We start from the raw sequence: 16,354 nt of genomic DNA, 5'->3' as shown, positions 1-16,354 counted from the left end.
GTTTCTATATCAATAACATAGGCTAAATTGGCAGAATGAAGTTTATGGATCAAACCTGCTCCACTGCCTACTTATATATGTCCTGCAAACTAACAAGGAAAGCATGGTTTGTGGTATTTGTGAACTTACTAAAGGAAAAAAAAATGTCAAAAGAAGATTGACGTTTCATGATGTGGAAATTAAGTACAATTCAAATTCCCATGACCATGAGTCATATTCGAACACTACCATGCACTTTGTCTGTTGTATGTGACTGCTACTGTGCAGAGCAGGATATAGTAATAGAGGTCATATATGACCTACAAAGGCTAAAATATTTACTAACTGGCTTCATTCAAAAAAGAAAAAAATGTGTTTGTTGATACCTTGCACAGGGACGTAGAATTCTGACCTAACAGTGTCATGTAACAGTATTTCCACACAAGGAATGTTGATGTGTAATTTTTTTTTTTTTTTAGAGTCCCCTGCTGAAGAGTCAACTAAGTTCTTTCATCGAAAAAGGTCAAGAAATGTGTGCAGATTATTCTGAGAACACATTTACTGAGTACAAGAAAAAGTAAGTGGCTGGTTTTATGATTTATCCTCCAAATGTGTCTGTTTTACTTGTCTAGCTCTGTGGCTGAAAAGTACAAGTGAAAATTCAGGATATACAGAATGAAAGATAAAGAAGGGTTCCATTTTTTTTTAAGCTTTAAAAGCTTAAGTCTTTAATCAATAACTCTTTTCTGGGGAACAGTGTAGTGATAATCTCTATGCTCTCTGTGTAAGTATGTACCTGTTAATAAAAAAAGCTATAGCCAATGAGCTGAGGCAGGATTAGAAAGTGGGACATCCTGTAGGAAGAAGAAAGGGATTCTGGGATAGAGAGGCAGGAAGATTGGTCCTGGAATTCTTGTAAGAAGATGGACATGAAACTGAAAGAGAGGTAACTTGCCATGGAGCAGAATTTGGAATAGAATAACAGGATGACTAAATTAGGAACTAGTCAAGAGTAATCCAAGGCAGGCATTTATTCATATATAAGAAATCCCAGAGTTGTTAGTGATGGGGAGATCTCTAAGGTCTGCCCTGTGCAGGACAGCAGACTGCGTGGATTTCTTCAACCTTTCCCCAAGACTCCAAATACATTGTTTCAACAACAACAACAACAACAGAAATCTCAGAGTCATTATTCTGGGGTAGAAAACCCAGTGTTACAGTACAGGGTGTGTCATGAACATTTGGGCGAGCATCCAACTAGAACAGAGTCACAGCATGTGCTATGCTCTCCGGTCGAGTCAGCTGGACAAGCCGAAAGGCTTAAAAGTCACTCATGAGGCAAAAGAGTTTCAAGGAAGCTCTCTCCTCCTGGAGTCTAGCGTTCTCTACCCATACATTAATTTTTCATTCTCGAGTTCCATTTCCATGTTAGTCTAGTGTATGGATCCATGTGTTCCCTTTCAGTATTTTCCTATTATAAGTGCTTTTTAAAATTGAATTCTGACATGGCTAAATCCTTCTGCCAGTGTTCCAACAGTCCTATAATGTCCTTGAGCAAGATCATGGGCTTAGAATTCAGTAAGATTGTAAAAGCTAAGTCACTCCCTTACACAGGAATTTACCATAACTAAGGAAGAAGGAAGTTTCAGACCAAAGGAGAAACCAGAATAGATACTTAGAACTATAGCAGAGTTACACCCATACACACGTATTTACAATGGCCTAAGGGGAAGGTGGACTATACAAGAGACTAAAATAGGAACTATGGCAAGGGCGCGAAGCCCTTGACCCTGGTTTCTAAGATTAGTGAATCTTAGGTGGAGCCCTTGTTGATCCCAGCTGTTATCAATAAATTCTATCCCAGGTGGTTCCCGTTAGACCTTTTGTGTTTGCATTCCTCTGTTTTATGTAAGATTCTGGTTACCTCAATTGTACCGTGGGAATATGTCACTTCCTTATTGTCCTCTGCATAAAAAGTCTGATGCTCGATTCGAAAATTACACTCAGATTCCACACGACCTCTCCTGTGTGTGTCTGTTTGTCATTCATCCACGCTTTGCCCACCCGCGTCGAGAGACCCGTTCCATGCAGACACAGGGACCCAGAGGGTCTGCGGCAAGCATGTAAATTATAAGTGATCTGTGGAGACTTGATTCAAAACGGCAACATGAGCACATAGTTGGTCAGTATTCAAACCCCTGGAGTTACCTGCTGATTGTTCTCTGACAAGACTCAAGCTTTCATGGTGGTCTGATGCCAACCCTCAGTAGCATGTGTTCCTTGCTAAGTAGAAATAAAAACACTAATTATCAATAACATGGTAGAGCAGTTATTTTTCTCAATTAAAGAGGTAGCATTTCACTGTAAGTAGAAATTAACAATAAAATAATTGGCCATCAAAATGAAAGACATGGTGTTGGGTTCTTGGGAGAAGAAAAAAAGTCTCAAAAAAAGATGCTGTTTTTCCATTTTGTTCAATAAATTTCCGTTTTTCAACCAGTTGGGATATAGGAGTCAAGTAAACACACATTTGCACAAAAAGAACTTCTTAAGAACCGCAGAATAGGATGTCTCCTCAGTGACCCCCATGAAATCTTCCTTAGTATGTGAAAGTCTTATGCTTGGAAGTGGTTTCCCTCCTAAGCCCTTATGGCTACTGGTCTGGGAGCATGTTTCTTGAAGAAAGCATAAACAAAACTAAAGGGACCACTATGAAGGTGAAGTGGAACCAAGATCATAAACAGCTCAAGCTGGAAAAACAGCAAAAGGTGTCATCCTATCACCATCTTCAAAGTGAACTAGTGAGACACCTGGGAACCAGGGCCAAAGGATTCCACACCCTGTTCGGTGTATCCATACAGTGAGTTCCAAGTTCAGCAAACTGAGGCCCCCCCCCAAAAAAGAGCACAAAATTGAAGTCAAGTCCAGTGAAGAACACATTTTAAAGGGAGCTTGAAATTTAATGTTCAAGAAAGGTGAAAAGCCAGGGAAGACAGATAAGCACACCACTTAGGTGGAAATGATGCGCTAATAAAAGGAGAACAGCTGGCTTTCAAATTCAGTGTCAATTTCTGTTTGCTTACATGACTTTGAATGGGGCATAGATTTCAATTCTAACCCCAACACGGCTCACTCAAACTCCATTCCACAAATAGGATTTCCTAAAATGGCTGTAATTTTGCTTAAACAATGTTCCTACAATAATAATAGTTTAACCTTACAGATAATTATTTTTTTTAGATTGGCAGAACGGCTAAGGATAAAAACACCCAACACCTCTCCGGCAGAGCTGAAAGACATGGTGGAGAAACACTCGGACTTTGCCTCTAAGTGCTGCTCTATAAACTCGCCTCCTCTCTACTGCAGCTCACAGGTAGGAAAGCTCAGGGCAAGAGTAGCCCAGAATTTTAGTGCTTCGTCTCTATTCTGAATGTCCCCGAAGTGTCTAATGTGACAGGCTTTCCTGAGTGGTGGTGGCCTTGCTGGTTGTCCCAGCAAAGAAAGAGAAACAAGTTTCCAGGTTGTCCTCTCTGAGAAGCAAAGGGAGGTGTCTGTAAAACATAGTAAGTGCTGCAAGCTTTAAGAAATGAAGTTTGTCTTTGTCTTTGTTGGGTGAGTGTGGGTCCTTTGGTTTCTGTATGTACTCTGGGGCCCAGCCAAGTGGGGTGGGTGTGGGGTTCTTGGTTGAGAACTGTTCTGCAGGTCAGGGGGAGTCACAAAGGGTTAGATGTGCTAGAAGGAGTCACCAGGAAGAACATGGAAGACTTTGGGTCAGCATCAAGAGGTTCAATTCCAAGGGGGATGGTTAAGGGCTGGGGACGTCCCCATGCTCAGGAGTATTTGGCCAACACAAAGAGACCCAGGTTTTCTTGTGTGCTTCTGTTTTTTTTTTTTTTGGGTTTTTCGAGACAGGGTTTCTCTGTGTAGCCCTGGCTGTCCTGGCACTCACTTTGTAGACCAGGCTGGCCTCGAACTCAGAAATCCGCCTGCCTCTGACTCCCGAGTGCTGGGACTAAAGGCGTGCGCCACCACGCCCGGCGTGCTTCTAGTTTTGTTTTGGTATTTTTTTTCTCTTGTTTATTCTTTTTAGTTTATTTTAATTTTGTTTTTCTTTTTTTTTTTTTTTGAGAGAGAGAGAAAAGAGGGAGGGAACAAGAGAGGGAGCAAGGGAGGGAACAGGGGAAAGATGGAGAGAGGGAGGGATGGAGAGAGAGAGGGAGAGAGGGAGAGAGAGAGAGAGAGAGAGAGAGAGAGAGAAAATAGCATCATACCATGAACCATGAAATGAAATTGGCTGTGTAGAGACACAGGGAGAGTGTGAGAGAGTTGGAGGTAGGGTAACAACATAATCAAATATATGAAAAAATAAATATTTTAGAAAGAGAGAGAAGGTTTGTGACTTCAGGGAACATGGGGAGCACAGGAGATAAGAATAACATGCAAATGTCAGAGGCCACCTAGCATGGTGCACATCACACTTGAGGTGAATTTATGTCAAGTGTGTGTGTGTGTGTGTGTGTGTGTGTAGATAGCACATACATACATACATACATGCATACATACATACATACTGAAAGGTAGATAGATAAATAGAAACACATAGAGAGATGGAATCACCAATATCTTGTATTTTGACAATAAAAGGCTACATTTAATTTGTTTTAGTATAATAATAAAATGGCCACATAAGTGCTTACTCACCATAAGAATTATTTTATAAAGAGGTTTAATGTTAAAATGACAATCATTGCTAAATATGAACACTAGTGTTTCTTTTAAACACTATTAATTGGCTCTCATTCTTCCTTTGTCCTGCATTCCTCTATCTTTCCTTGAAACACATCTATCACCACAGCTTCTGCAACATCACTTTTGAACTTTGTCAAGAGATGACCTTGTCCCTAGAGTTTCCCTGTCCACTGCTACTAAGGTATCTTGGTTGTCTTCTATAGGCTGAGGTAGGAAGCTATACTGTGTTCTCTCTCTCTCTCTCTCTCTCTCTCTCTCTCTCTCTCTCTCTCTCTTGTCTCTCTCTCTCTCTCTCTCTCTCTCTCTCTATGTCTCTCTATGTCTCTCTCTCATGTCTCTCTCTCATGTCTCTCTCTCTCTATGTCTCTCTATGTCTCTCTCTCTCTCTCTCTCTCCACTGAGATGTGTCACCTCACTGATGTTAGACTTGAGCTGCACTGGCTTCCAAGATATTGAGGGATTATATTCGTATCTCAGTCATCAAATCAGTACCTGCCTTGTGTGTCAGTCATTGTCAAAACACAGGAATTCCATTTGTTTAATTTCTCATTGTACCTACTATTCTTCAATAGCCATTTACCTGCTCTAGAAGAAACTAAAAGAGCAATACTGCATTTCTCTTTGATCTTAACTGAAGAGTTGGTGGTTCTGAGACTTTTGCTGTTGTCCACTTTATTTCTGGACCTTGGGGAGAATAATTCAGAAAAACACAACTGCCTCATGGAGTCAGAAATCTGCTGCTATTGATAGAGATGGTCACCAAAATCTAGCAAACAGAAACAACTGCCAATGGCCAAATGGGAGCTGGGCTGACAGATTTCAGTGATGTTTGCTCTCCACCTGCTCTCTCAGTGCATGCTCTACATGGAATACCCACTTCATGTTAATATGTTTCTCCACAAAGATTTTACCATATGTTAAACAGAGTATCAAATGCTCTCTATGAAAAATATTTATAGAATAATCTAAAGCAACTTATTACCTTAAAATACATATTATAAATGGACTAAAGGAAGCAGATTACACACAGTTCTGGAAACTGTGAGTTTGTTTGCTGTTTTGTGTTGTTTTAAATTAGATTCCTGCTTCTTTTCTTCAGGCCATTGTCAGAGGTTCCAGTTCTAATTTAGCTAGTCATAACAAAAGCCAAGTGTTGGTACCAAAAAAGCATTACTGACTAAAACTCCAAACTTACTAAAATATTAATAACAAAGACCACCAACAGATTGGTAGTACTCACTCTAAATTCCAGCAACCTCCCTTCCTTGAATAAGACCCCATTTCCTTTTAGCTGAATCTGTCCAACTTAAATAAAAGTTGTTTTCCCTTACATCAGAACTAATAAATATGATAATTTGGGCACTTATTTAGAATTCTCTTTCTCCCCTTTCCTACTATTTTCTTGGCTGAACAGTGTGTCCTCCAATTCCCCAGGCCTTCTTGGAATTACTCAATTCTTGTGTCAGGACTGTTGGTGTGCCTCTGCGGGTAGTGGTGTGGTGTCACCTGAAGCCAGACCTTACCACTGCCAAGCCAGGCACACCATCGGTCCTTCCTGCTAAACCTGACAAACAGCTTTCTGTCTCCTCAGTCTGCTCTGTGAAATATGTGCTACCCACAACTATCATGCCCTCTTTGAAATGATGTATTGTGTTTTCGTGTGTGCATCTGTGTGACCTGGTGTCCATGGGGATAGATGTGCATTTTGATTAGGCTAGGCTGGATGGTTAACAAATTCCAGGGGTTCTCCCATCCGCACCGCCCCAGTGCTGGGATTTCAAGTGTGCCCCCACACCCAGCTTTGTATGTAGATTCTGGGAACCAAACCCAAGTCCCTGTGCTTATGAGACAAGCACTTTCTTCCCTGGGCTGTCTGCCCAGCCCCTTAATATACTTTCTCAGCACCCGTGTTGGCGTTTTCTACTGTTACTCTATGATCTTCCTTTCTTGTTCTGTTACATATTTTCATCATCCTCTACTTACTCCTTAATTTCCATTTTGCACCGTTTGTCTTTGATGATCAAATCTGTGACACAACACTTTCCTGAGTGTTCTCCTCTATATGAGTGACATTAATATCTAAATATCCACCTTTAGCCAACACCTTGCCCCTCTGCAGCAAGCTCTGTACACAACTGTTTGCAGTGATCTCTTCTCATCACATGATTGCTTATACCGCAATAAACTAATACACAGCATGACCAGAATCCCTTCACCTAAAACCTTCTGTGTTTCCTACACTCATGATTTATATCAGCATTGTTTATCCATGCTTCCAAATGAAAACTTAGTAATACTTAATTTCTCTTCTTCTAATCATTTCAAATCAAAGCCCACACCTGCCAACTCTGCCTTCCAAATATTTGTCAGTACCCATCCTATACTTTTCAACACTCACATTTCTAGTTTGCTGTAGTCTGTCCCTGGATTGCATCTTCCCAACGCATGTCCCAACTCCAGTCTGACTCAATTGTCTCGCATTGAATCTCAGCCTTACACTGAGGTTACAATGACCTTGAAAAATCACAAGATGGTTAATACATTCCTCCAGCGGCTCTTTGCTGTTTCCATATCAAACCCTGATCTTATTTTCTTTGATTTTTTTTTTTCAATCAAGGGTATTGATCCCTGATTTCCTCACTAAGCTGACCTCCCATGACTGTCTCTGTGGCTCCTTTCATACTTTCCTGGACCACTTTCAATCTTTCAAACCTTGAACTTGCTCTCTCACCCACCCCATTGTACGCAGCCGACTAACCCAACTCCTGTTTCTTTCACCAGCCTTTAAGGCTCAGCATAGAATAAACTCCTCTAGGACTCCAGGAGCACAAAGCAAGCACTTCTGCTATCTGTTCTGTGCATTTGCTAATTAGCATTTATTAGATTCTATATTTCTCATCAGACCACAAACTATGGGAGGGGCAGCACAAAGCTAAACAAATATGAAGCAGAGCTAATGAAAATTGTAATGAAAAATTGCATTTGGGCAAGAATCTTATTCTCTGACAAGGTTCAAAAGGCAGTAGACCTTCTGCATGATCCAATAGCCTCTGAGTAAAATGTTTAATAAACTGCAAAATATTGTTTCGTCAACAGATTGATGCAGAAATGATAGACACCCTGCAGTCCTGATCAGGGCACGTGCACTAGCTTGGGTAAGTACAGTTAAAACACATCACCAAAGAGTCACATATTTTTATCACATATTTTGAAAATCATAGAAAAGGATGTAAATTTTACCCCACTTACTTATCCTATTTATTATCCATTTCAATTCATTTTCAGTTGACCATATTAAGCCTCGAGGGAACCTTCTGTGCTTACAGAGTACACAGATTTTTGACATGTTTCAGATTCTCATTCTCGGGTCCCCAGCCTAGTATATCATCCATTATAATGGCATTAGATAGGATAATGATACCATAAGTGTCATGGGAGGTATCCTGGTGCACAAAAACTGTTTAAAGATGGGGCCATCAAGCATGAAAATCCACAGCAGAGTTCTTCAGTTCCAGAACTGTGTGCTTCCTTCGGATGTTACGCTTCTGATCACTTAAAGGTGACCAATGAGGGGACTAGAGAGATGGCTCAGCAGTTGAGAGCACTGACTACTCTTCCAAAGGTCCTGAGTTCAATTCCCAACAACCACATGATGGCTCACAACTATCTATAATGTGACCTGATCCCCCCCTTCTAGAACACTTAAAAAATAAACAAAAAAATTTTTTAAGTGACCAGTGAAGATATTTAGTCTCCAAACCTTTAGCTGGATATAACCTGAGCTTTAAATAGAAAGTGATCTCAACTCTATACATTTCAACAATTTTTTGCTTGCTTGTTTGTTTGTCTGTTTGTTGGTTTTCTAGACAGGGTATCTCTTTGTAGCCCTGACAGTACTAGAACTCACTCCCAAGACCAGGCTGGCCGCAGAATCAGAGATCTGTCTACCTCTGCCTCCCAACTGCTTGGAATTAAAGGTGTGTGCCCCTACACCTGGCAAAAAGATGTTTTTATTGTTTTAAATTCAATTGTTTTGACTAAAACCTACTACAGCTAAGTTTTTAAAGTGCTGTAAACAATGATTTCAATTAGTGTTAGTCGGACTTTCATGAAGTGGGTAAACCAAACAAAATACAAAACAAAACAAAACAAAAACCTCAATTCTAGAACCATCTAATTTAAATTAAAATCCCCAGTCATGCTTTGCCAGCTTGAACCTATTGTTCTATAATACCTGCAGCTCATGTTTTCTTCTTTATAAGTAAAAATTTCAGTTTCTACTTCAGTGTTAGTGTCTATTAAAACATTATAAGGTAAATATCATCAGGGACCCAGACTAAGAACTCTATTTTTTTTTAAACTAGCATCTACCTTCCCAAGTACAAAACTACGTCATAAAACAAAGGAAATTCTCTGTCTTCAGAAGGCTAAAACTCAAAATATGAATTATTCATGGTGTGTATGTTAAAGAGTAAAAGTAGTATCTGGACCATTGCTGATATATTATCTATGCCCCCAGTTAAGTGAATTCAGTTTGTCTCCATCACATCTTCCTGTACAGAAGAATCTCCATAAACTAGAAATCCATCTCCATTATGGCTGCTTCGCAAGCCACCCTTAGAGGCACATGAAGCTTTCATTAAGGATTGGAACCTTTATGATCATTTCAGCCTGAATTTCTTCTCATCAAGCTGTGTGGTGGTGGTGGTGGTGGTGGTGGTGGTGTGTGTGTGTGTGTGTGTGTGTGTGTGTGTGTGTGTGTGTTGGGTGGTGGTCCCCTGTAGCTCAGAGTATATTTTCTCAATTTTTAGGAAGATAATTTTAATTTCTCAGAGGACACTTTGAAACAGGAGAAACTATCTATTTCAGAAAGAAAGTAGGGTAGATGAGATGGCTCAGCAGGTAAATTTGCTTGCTGCCAAATCTGACAACACCGGTTCGAGTCCCAGGACCAGCATGGTAGACTCCCACAAGTTGCTCTTTGACCTTCACACAAATACATAATGGCCCATGAACTCCCCATATACACTAAATAAATAATATTTTGAAAAGAAAGAAAAGTAAGCAACAGTAAACTAATATATGTCAAGATATTTTCTTGTAACCTAACAACTTTCAGAAATATGTTAATGCGAAGTAAATCAAGAAATAAACTCATTTAACATTGTACAACATTAACGGAGAGTCTAAAAGACTGATTTTTCTGGTTGATAGTAATTATCTTAATCTTCTGTAGATTTTTTGGTATGTCATTTCTCCTCAGCATTTTTCTTTAACCTTTAAATAATCGTTTAATTTCTGCACCATCCAATTCTTTAACCTTTGAAGCACATTTTGATCACCCAAATAGAAACTAAAAAATCATTTACTCATCTTCCTGAGTTTCTACAAAATGCACGGAATGTTTTGAATCTGGAATGGAGAGCTACTAACAGAAAATTGCGTGGCTCTGACAAAGAATTACACCCTACTCAACAAGGCTTTAAGGTGGAGGTATCGTGTCAGAATACAATGCTACAGCCCAAGCCTTTCTATCAAATTTCAAAGAATAACGAATTCACCATGATCCTTGAGCTCCAGGAAAGATTCTGCGGCACTATTCAGTAACTCTGGAGATATTTAACTAACCAGAAATGTCCGAGATGACTGAGCCCTGCCTTAGCCACCCTGTACCCACTATGGTACTCAGTGATACCAGATAAAATGTTGAGTACTTCCCCCTAAACAGACCAGTGTTTTCATCATATCTTAAGTTGAAAGATATTTGTTTTTTCTCTGCACATTTTGACACCCAACACTGTTAAGGTCAAATTGGCTGGTCATGTCATCCTTTCTCAGTGAAAGGCCAGTAGTCTCTCCCTAGAGACTTGAATACAAGCTCCACTCTTTGGTCTCTAGGTATTCTCATCCCTAGGTGCACCTCTTATTTATCTCTTATACAGTCAGCAGACACATTCTAATCCATACTTTAAAGTGTTATCGTAACCAGAGCTGTCATCTTGACTTTTATCTTCTTAGGTGAGGCTTCAAGTCCCCAAACTGATGTTCTAGTGGAGAGGGAGGAGGGTTTTCAATCTTAACAAGCCAGGCTTTTTTTTTTTTTCTGGAAGAAATTAAATTAGTGTTCCCTGTGATGCCCAGATAAAATAGTTTCTCTACCCTATAAGTAAAAATTATTTTAGATACTAGAATCACACCTTGTACCATGTGATTTTTTTTTATATACAAAAACCAAGCCAAACAAAACAAAACAAAAAACCCAAACAATCCAACATCAACAACAAGAAGAAAACAAAAAACAAACAAACAAACAGACAAAACCCCAAACTGTCTCATCACACCAAATGGTTCTTACTAAGGTTAAAAAAAAAAGACACTGAAGTACTACTATCTCAGTTCCATGACCAGAGACATTAGTGTTCAGCTTTCCATAACTGTAACAAAATACCCAATACTTATTAACAGAGAAGGTTCCTTTCATCTCACTATTTGAGGTATTCTGTCCCATAAGCTTCATGTAGGCCTGCTGCTTTTAGGCCTCTGCACAAGTGTCAGGTGGCAGCAGTGGGGAATGTGTGGTATAGCAAATTGACACCTCATTGTCAGGAATCAAAGGGAGAAAAGGTAAGAGGAAGTGCCTAGTACATGCATGCATCTGATACTGCTCTTTCAGGATACTGATCAGCAGTTACCTAAGGACCTCCAACTGTACTTCTCCCCTCCAAGGCCAATCTCTACCCAATAACCCACTCCAGGACCTGTCTTAGTCAGGGTTACTATTGCTGTGATGAAACACCATGACCAAAAGCAAGTTGGGGAAGAAAGGGTTTATCCAGTTTACACTTCCACATAGTAGACCACATTGATGGAATCCAGGGCAGAAATCAAATGGAACAGGAACCTATAGTCAGGAGCTGATGCAGAGATCATGGAAGAGTGCTGCTTCCTGGCTTGCTCCTCATGGCTTGCTCAACCTGCTTTATTATAGAATCCAGGCCCCCAGCCCAGGGGTCACCTCGTCCACATGGGACTAGTGATTCCCACCAATCACTAATTAAGAAAATGGCCCCCAGGCTTGTCTACATTTTATCTTATGAAGGCATCTTTTTTTTTATTGAGATTCCCTCCTCTCAGAAGACTTTAGCTTGTGGCAAGTTGGCATAAAACTATCCAGCATAGGACCACATGAGCTCTGTGGGAAGGTCAAAACCCAAACTACACCAGGGGCTATTATCTGCTTTTTCTCTGACAGTAATTATTCCCATAGAGTAGACAGTCGCACAGACTTCACTGGGTCATGAACTATGCATTTTGGCATAGCATTTTTTTTGCTTTGAGTATTGGGAACTTCTTACCCAAATGTGATACACTGAATATATGGGTCATACTAGACAGTTTTATCTTTACCATAAACATAAGAAATAATATATTTTTGCCTTGCATGCATCTGATGTTCCTCTTATGCACCATTTATTCCCATTTTCTCACAGATCTTGAACTGGACCACTCTGGAAAATTGCCACTGGTAACAAAATCAAGCCAACACCACAGAGATGGCCTTCCAAGAAGATCACCAAGATAATTCCATTTTTCCTAGCTACAATGTTTTTGAAGAATTTTAAAAAAAAATAAATAAATTGAAATATGGTGCAAACTCGAATTATGATGCAGAATGATGCTGATCTTCAGAACGGTTGTTGTTTCATCTCACACAGTACTAGTAGTGAGCTAGTCAGCCACACAAGTCAGGCTTCCCACTAGACTTCTGCTGTTTCTCTCAAAGTCTCCCAATCCTAGCAACAACTCTCAATCCCCAGCGGGCTCAGCTCTGCTCCTGGACTGTTTTTCAGACTTCATAGGTACCACTGAGGAAAAGTTAGCCTGCTTGCTAACAAAGAGTCTGGAATCTTTCATTTCTTAAAAGCAAAATACCTCCTGGGAGTACCCCCTCACATCCAGCTGTGAGCTACAGCAAGCAGTTAACTCTGTATCTATCTGCCTTGCAAATGAAAAGGCTCCTCAACATGAGTGGAGAAGGGAGGCTTGGGATTTTTGTTTGGTTTGGGTTTGTACTTTTGCTAATGACTCCTGAGAACAACTTAGCAAGCAGTTTCTGGAATACCACAAATTTTCAACTGAGCTTCATTTATTATGTACCTAAAATACGCATGAATTTCTATGAGTTCTTTATTCCAAGAAAATGGGCATGCCCTGATTCTATATTCTTCCTGGAATACAGGTATCTATTTTTGGAATAAATATATCTGTGAAGCTACTAAAGGCCAGGAAAACCTTCTCTATATAGAGTTCATTGCAGTAGGGAATACGTTGTGGCAGGTGTAGTTACACAGTAAATATGAAATGTATTGTATGGCATACACAATCAGAATTAAGTTAGGCACAAATAGCTCTGTCACTCTCTGTCACAGCTCTGTCACTCTCCAAGATTCTAGGACCAGATTGAGAATTTCATTCATCACACCTACAACACTGACACATCTGTAGCCTCTGTGGTAGAAAGTGTATCCCAGCTTTGTGGGATACAAAAGTGCTAAAATGAGAAAGTAACTTCAAATGGAGGTGTTCTTGAGATGGCACGATGTCAAAATCCAACTGTCACCTGCATAATAGTGAGGTAGCATTTCAGACTTTTGAAAAATTATCTTTCACAAAAACATGGCCTTACTAAAGTTTCACGTAACCCACTAATAGAACACTGATAAAATATGAGAGCAGAGACTCCAAAAGTAACTAGATCACAAGGTCATAGAAAGCAAAAAGCGGGATGATTAGACCCCGCCGATTAACACTGCATAAAGGATCAATGGCTCATCTGAAGGACAGAGTTTTTTTTTCACATCATAAATGTTTTTATTTTTTAGAGTGAATAACAATATTCCTTTTTTTTTTTTTTTTGCAGATGCCACATTTTATTTATTCCTTGATGGACATTTGGACATTTCTTTATTAATCATTTGATTTATTTACATTTCAAATGTTGTCCCCTTTCCTGGTCCCCCTCCATGAACCTTTCACCCCATCCCCTCTCCCCTTTGCCTCTAAGAGGATACCCCCCACCCACCCACCTACCCCCACCTCAACCCTTTTTGCATCCCCCTTCTCTGGAGCATCAAGCCTCCACAGGACCAAGTGCATCCCCTCCCACAGATACCAGATGAAGCAGTTCTCTGATACATATGTTGTGGGAGCCATGGACCAGCCCATGTATACTCTTTGGTTGGTGGTTTATTCCATAGTTCTGAGGGGTCTGGTTGATACTGTTGTTTTTCTTATGGGGCTGCAATCCCCTTCAGCTCCTTCAGTCCTTCCCCTATCTCTACCATAGGGGTTCCCAGGCTCAATCCAATGGTTGGCTGTAAGTATCTGCATCTGTCTTAGGTGCTGGCAAAGACTCTCAGAGGACAGCCATACCAGGCTCCTGTCTATAAGCACATCTTGGTATCAGCCGGTCTAACTGGCAGTCTGCCTGTAGAAGAATGCAAATTGATCCATTTTTATCTTTTTATCCAAAGCTCAAGTCCAAGTGGATCAAGGACCTCAACATAAAACCAGATACACTAAATCTAATAGAAGAGAAAGTGGGAAATAGTCTGGAACACATTGGCACAGGAAGGATTTCCTTAATAGAACATCAATGGTTCAGGCTGTAAGATCAACAATTGACAAAGGAGACCTCATGAAACTGAAACCTTCTGTAAGGCAAAGGACACTGTCAATAGGACAAAACAGCAACCTATAGATTGGGGAAAGATCTTTACTAGCCCTACATCCTATAAAGGGATAATATCCAAAATATATAAAGAATTCAAGACGTTAGATTCCAAAAAATCAAATAACACTATTAAAAATGGGGTATGGAGCTAAACAAAAAATTCTCAACAGAGGAATCTGGAATGGCCGAGAAAATATTCAACATCCTTAGTCATCAGGGAAATGCAAATCAAAATGACCCGGAGATTCCACCTTACACCAATCAGAATTACTAAGATCAAAAACTCAGGTAACAGAATATGCTGGCGAGGATGTGGAGAAAGAGGAACACTCCTCCGTTGTTGGTGGGATTTCAAGCTCATACAACTGCTTTGGAAATGAACCTGGCTGTTCCTTAGAAAATTAGAAATAGTTCTCCCTGAAGACCCAGCTATACAACTCCTGGGCATATACCCAAAAGATGCCTCGACATATCACAAGGACACATACTCTACTATGTTCATAGCACCCTTAGTTATAATAGCCAGAAGCTGGAAACAACCCAGATATTCCTTAATGGAAGAATGGATACAGAAAATGTGGTACATTTACACAATGGAATACTACTCAGCTATTAAAAACAAGGATATCATGAATTTTGCAGGCAAATGCATGGAAGTAGAAAATATCATCCTGGGTGAGGTAACCCAGACCGAAAAGGACATATGTGGTATGTACTCACTGATAAGTGTATATTATCCCAAAGGCTCAGAATACCCACTATATAACTCACAGACCTTATGAAGCTTAACAAGAAGGAGAGACAAAGTGTGGATGCTTCAATCCCACTTAGAAGGGGGAAGAAAATAATCACAGGAGGCAGAGGGATGGAGAACTTGGTAGGATAGGGGGAGGGAGGGAAGGGAGGTAGGATCAGGTATAGGAAGAGACAGGAGAGAAGTCCGGGGTGCCAGGAGAATGAATAGAAATACGCAGCAGTGGTTGGTGAGGAACAGGTGATTGGGGCAGGGAGGGGGCGACACTAGAAAGTCCCAGACAGCAGGGATGCAAGAAGCTCCCAAGACCCAGTGGGAAAGACAGTAGCCAAAATGCCAAACAGTGGGGAGATAGAAGCTGAAGAAACCATATCCAGAAGTTAGGCAAGGTCCCCAGTTGACGAATGGGGCCACCCACTCATCTCAAAATGTTTAACCCAGAAATGTTCCTCTCTAAAAGGAAATACAGGGACAAAACTGGAACAGACACTGAAGTAAAGGCCATCCAGAGACCACTCCATCTTGGGATCCATCCCATGCAGAGACACCAAACTCCAACACTACTGAAGGACAGATTCTTGAATCAAGTTTGTTTCAGAAATACACCTCTCCTCCATCATTTACTGTATGTAAGTCATCATTTCCCAAACATATTCATCTATTAGATAAAGCCTTCATGTGAATACTGCCCAGAGTTACTGCTCTGTTGATTTAGAGGAAATCATGCCCTGGTTTTAGATGAGAAATTGCATTCACAAATCATTTCTAAAATACTGCAAACTGTTCCAATTTAGTCAGGTATTTTTATGCTTGGTTAGGTAGGACTGAATACTTCTTTGACTAAGTAGTCAATAAAATTTACAAAGCAAACTGAAGTAGGGTCTTCCTTAGTGTCATTGAGCTCATGTTTGCGGTTTTCTTATATTAAGAAGCACTGACTCAAATGGCCCATCATTTAGGATGGGTTTTAGATATTACATTTAGGATGGGTTTAGCTATGACACTCATCATCATGTCCTTGATGCTGCATTTCCTGTGATGCTGTCGTCTTTTGATAGGATGACTCCTCACTGGTATCCAACAGTAAGAGATGGTTTTCTGCTTCATCTACTGTCAACCAGAGATGATTCCCCTGTATA

At 40.3% G+C, this 16,354-nt stretch overlaps 1 protein-coding gene across 1 annotated transcript in view; it reads left to right on the top strand.

Annotated features, from left to right (window-relative positions):
• Gc (GC vitamin D binding protein) overlaps positions 1 to 12,388 on the top strand; it is a 36,714-nt gene extending 24,326 nt beyond the window's left edge. Inside the window, exons 10-13 of the mRNA XM_085836842.1 lie at positions 459 to 556; positions 3,220 to 3,352; positions 7,825 to 7,883; positions 12,219 to 12,388. Coding sequence (XP_085692968.1) covers positions 459 to 556; positions 3,220 to 3,352; positions 7,825 to 7,860 — 267 coding nt within the window. The 3' untranslated portion in view covers positions 7,861 to 7,883; positions 12,219 to 12,388. The remainder of the gene's footprint in view (positions 1 to 458; positions 557 to 3,219; positions 3,353 to 7,824; positions 7,884 to 12,218) is intronic.
• The last annotated feature ends 3,966 nt before the right edge of the window (positions 12,389 to 16,354 follow it).

The sequence above is a fragment of the Mus caroli genome, unplaced genomic scaffold (assembly GCF_978045245.1).
Source record: "Mus caroli unplaced genomic scaffold, Mus_caroli_1 scaffold_4, whole genome shotgun sequence".
In the NCBI taxonomy this organism is placed as follows: Eukaryota; Metazoa; Chordata; class Mammalia; order Rodentia; family Muridae; genus Mus; species Mus caroli.
Note: the sequence above shows the minus strand (reverse complement) of the source record. Positions and strands in the feature narration are given on the sequence as shown.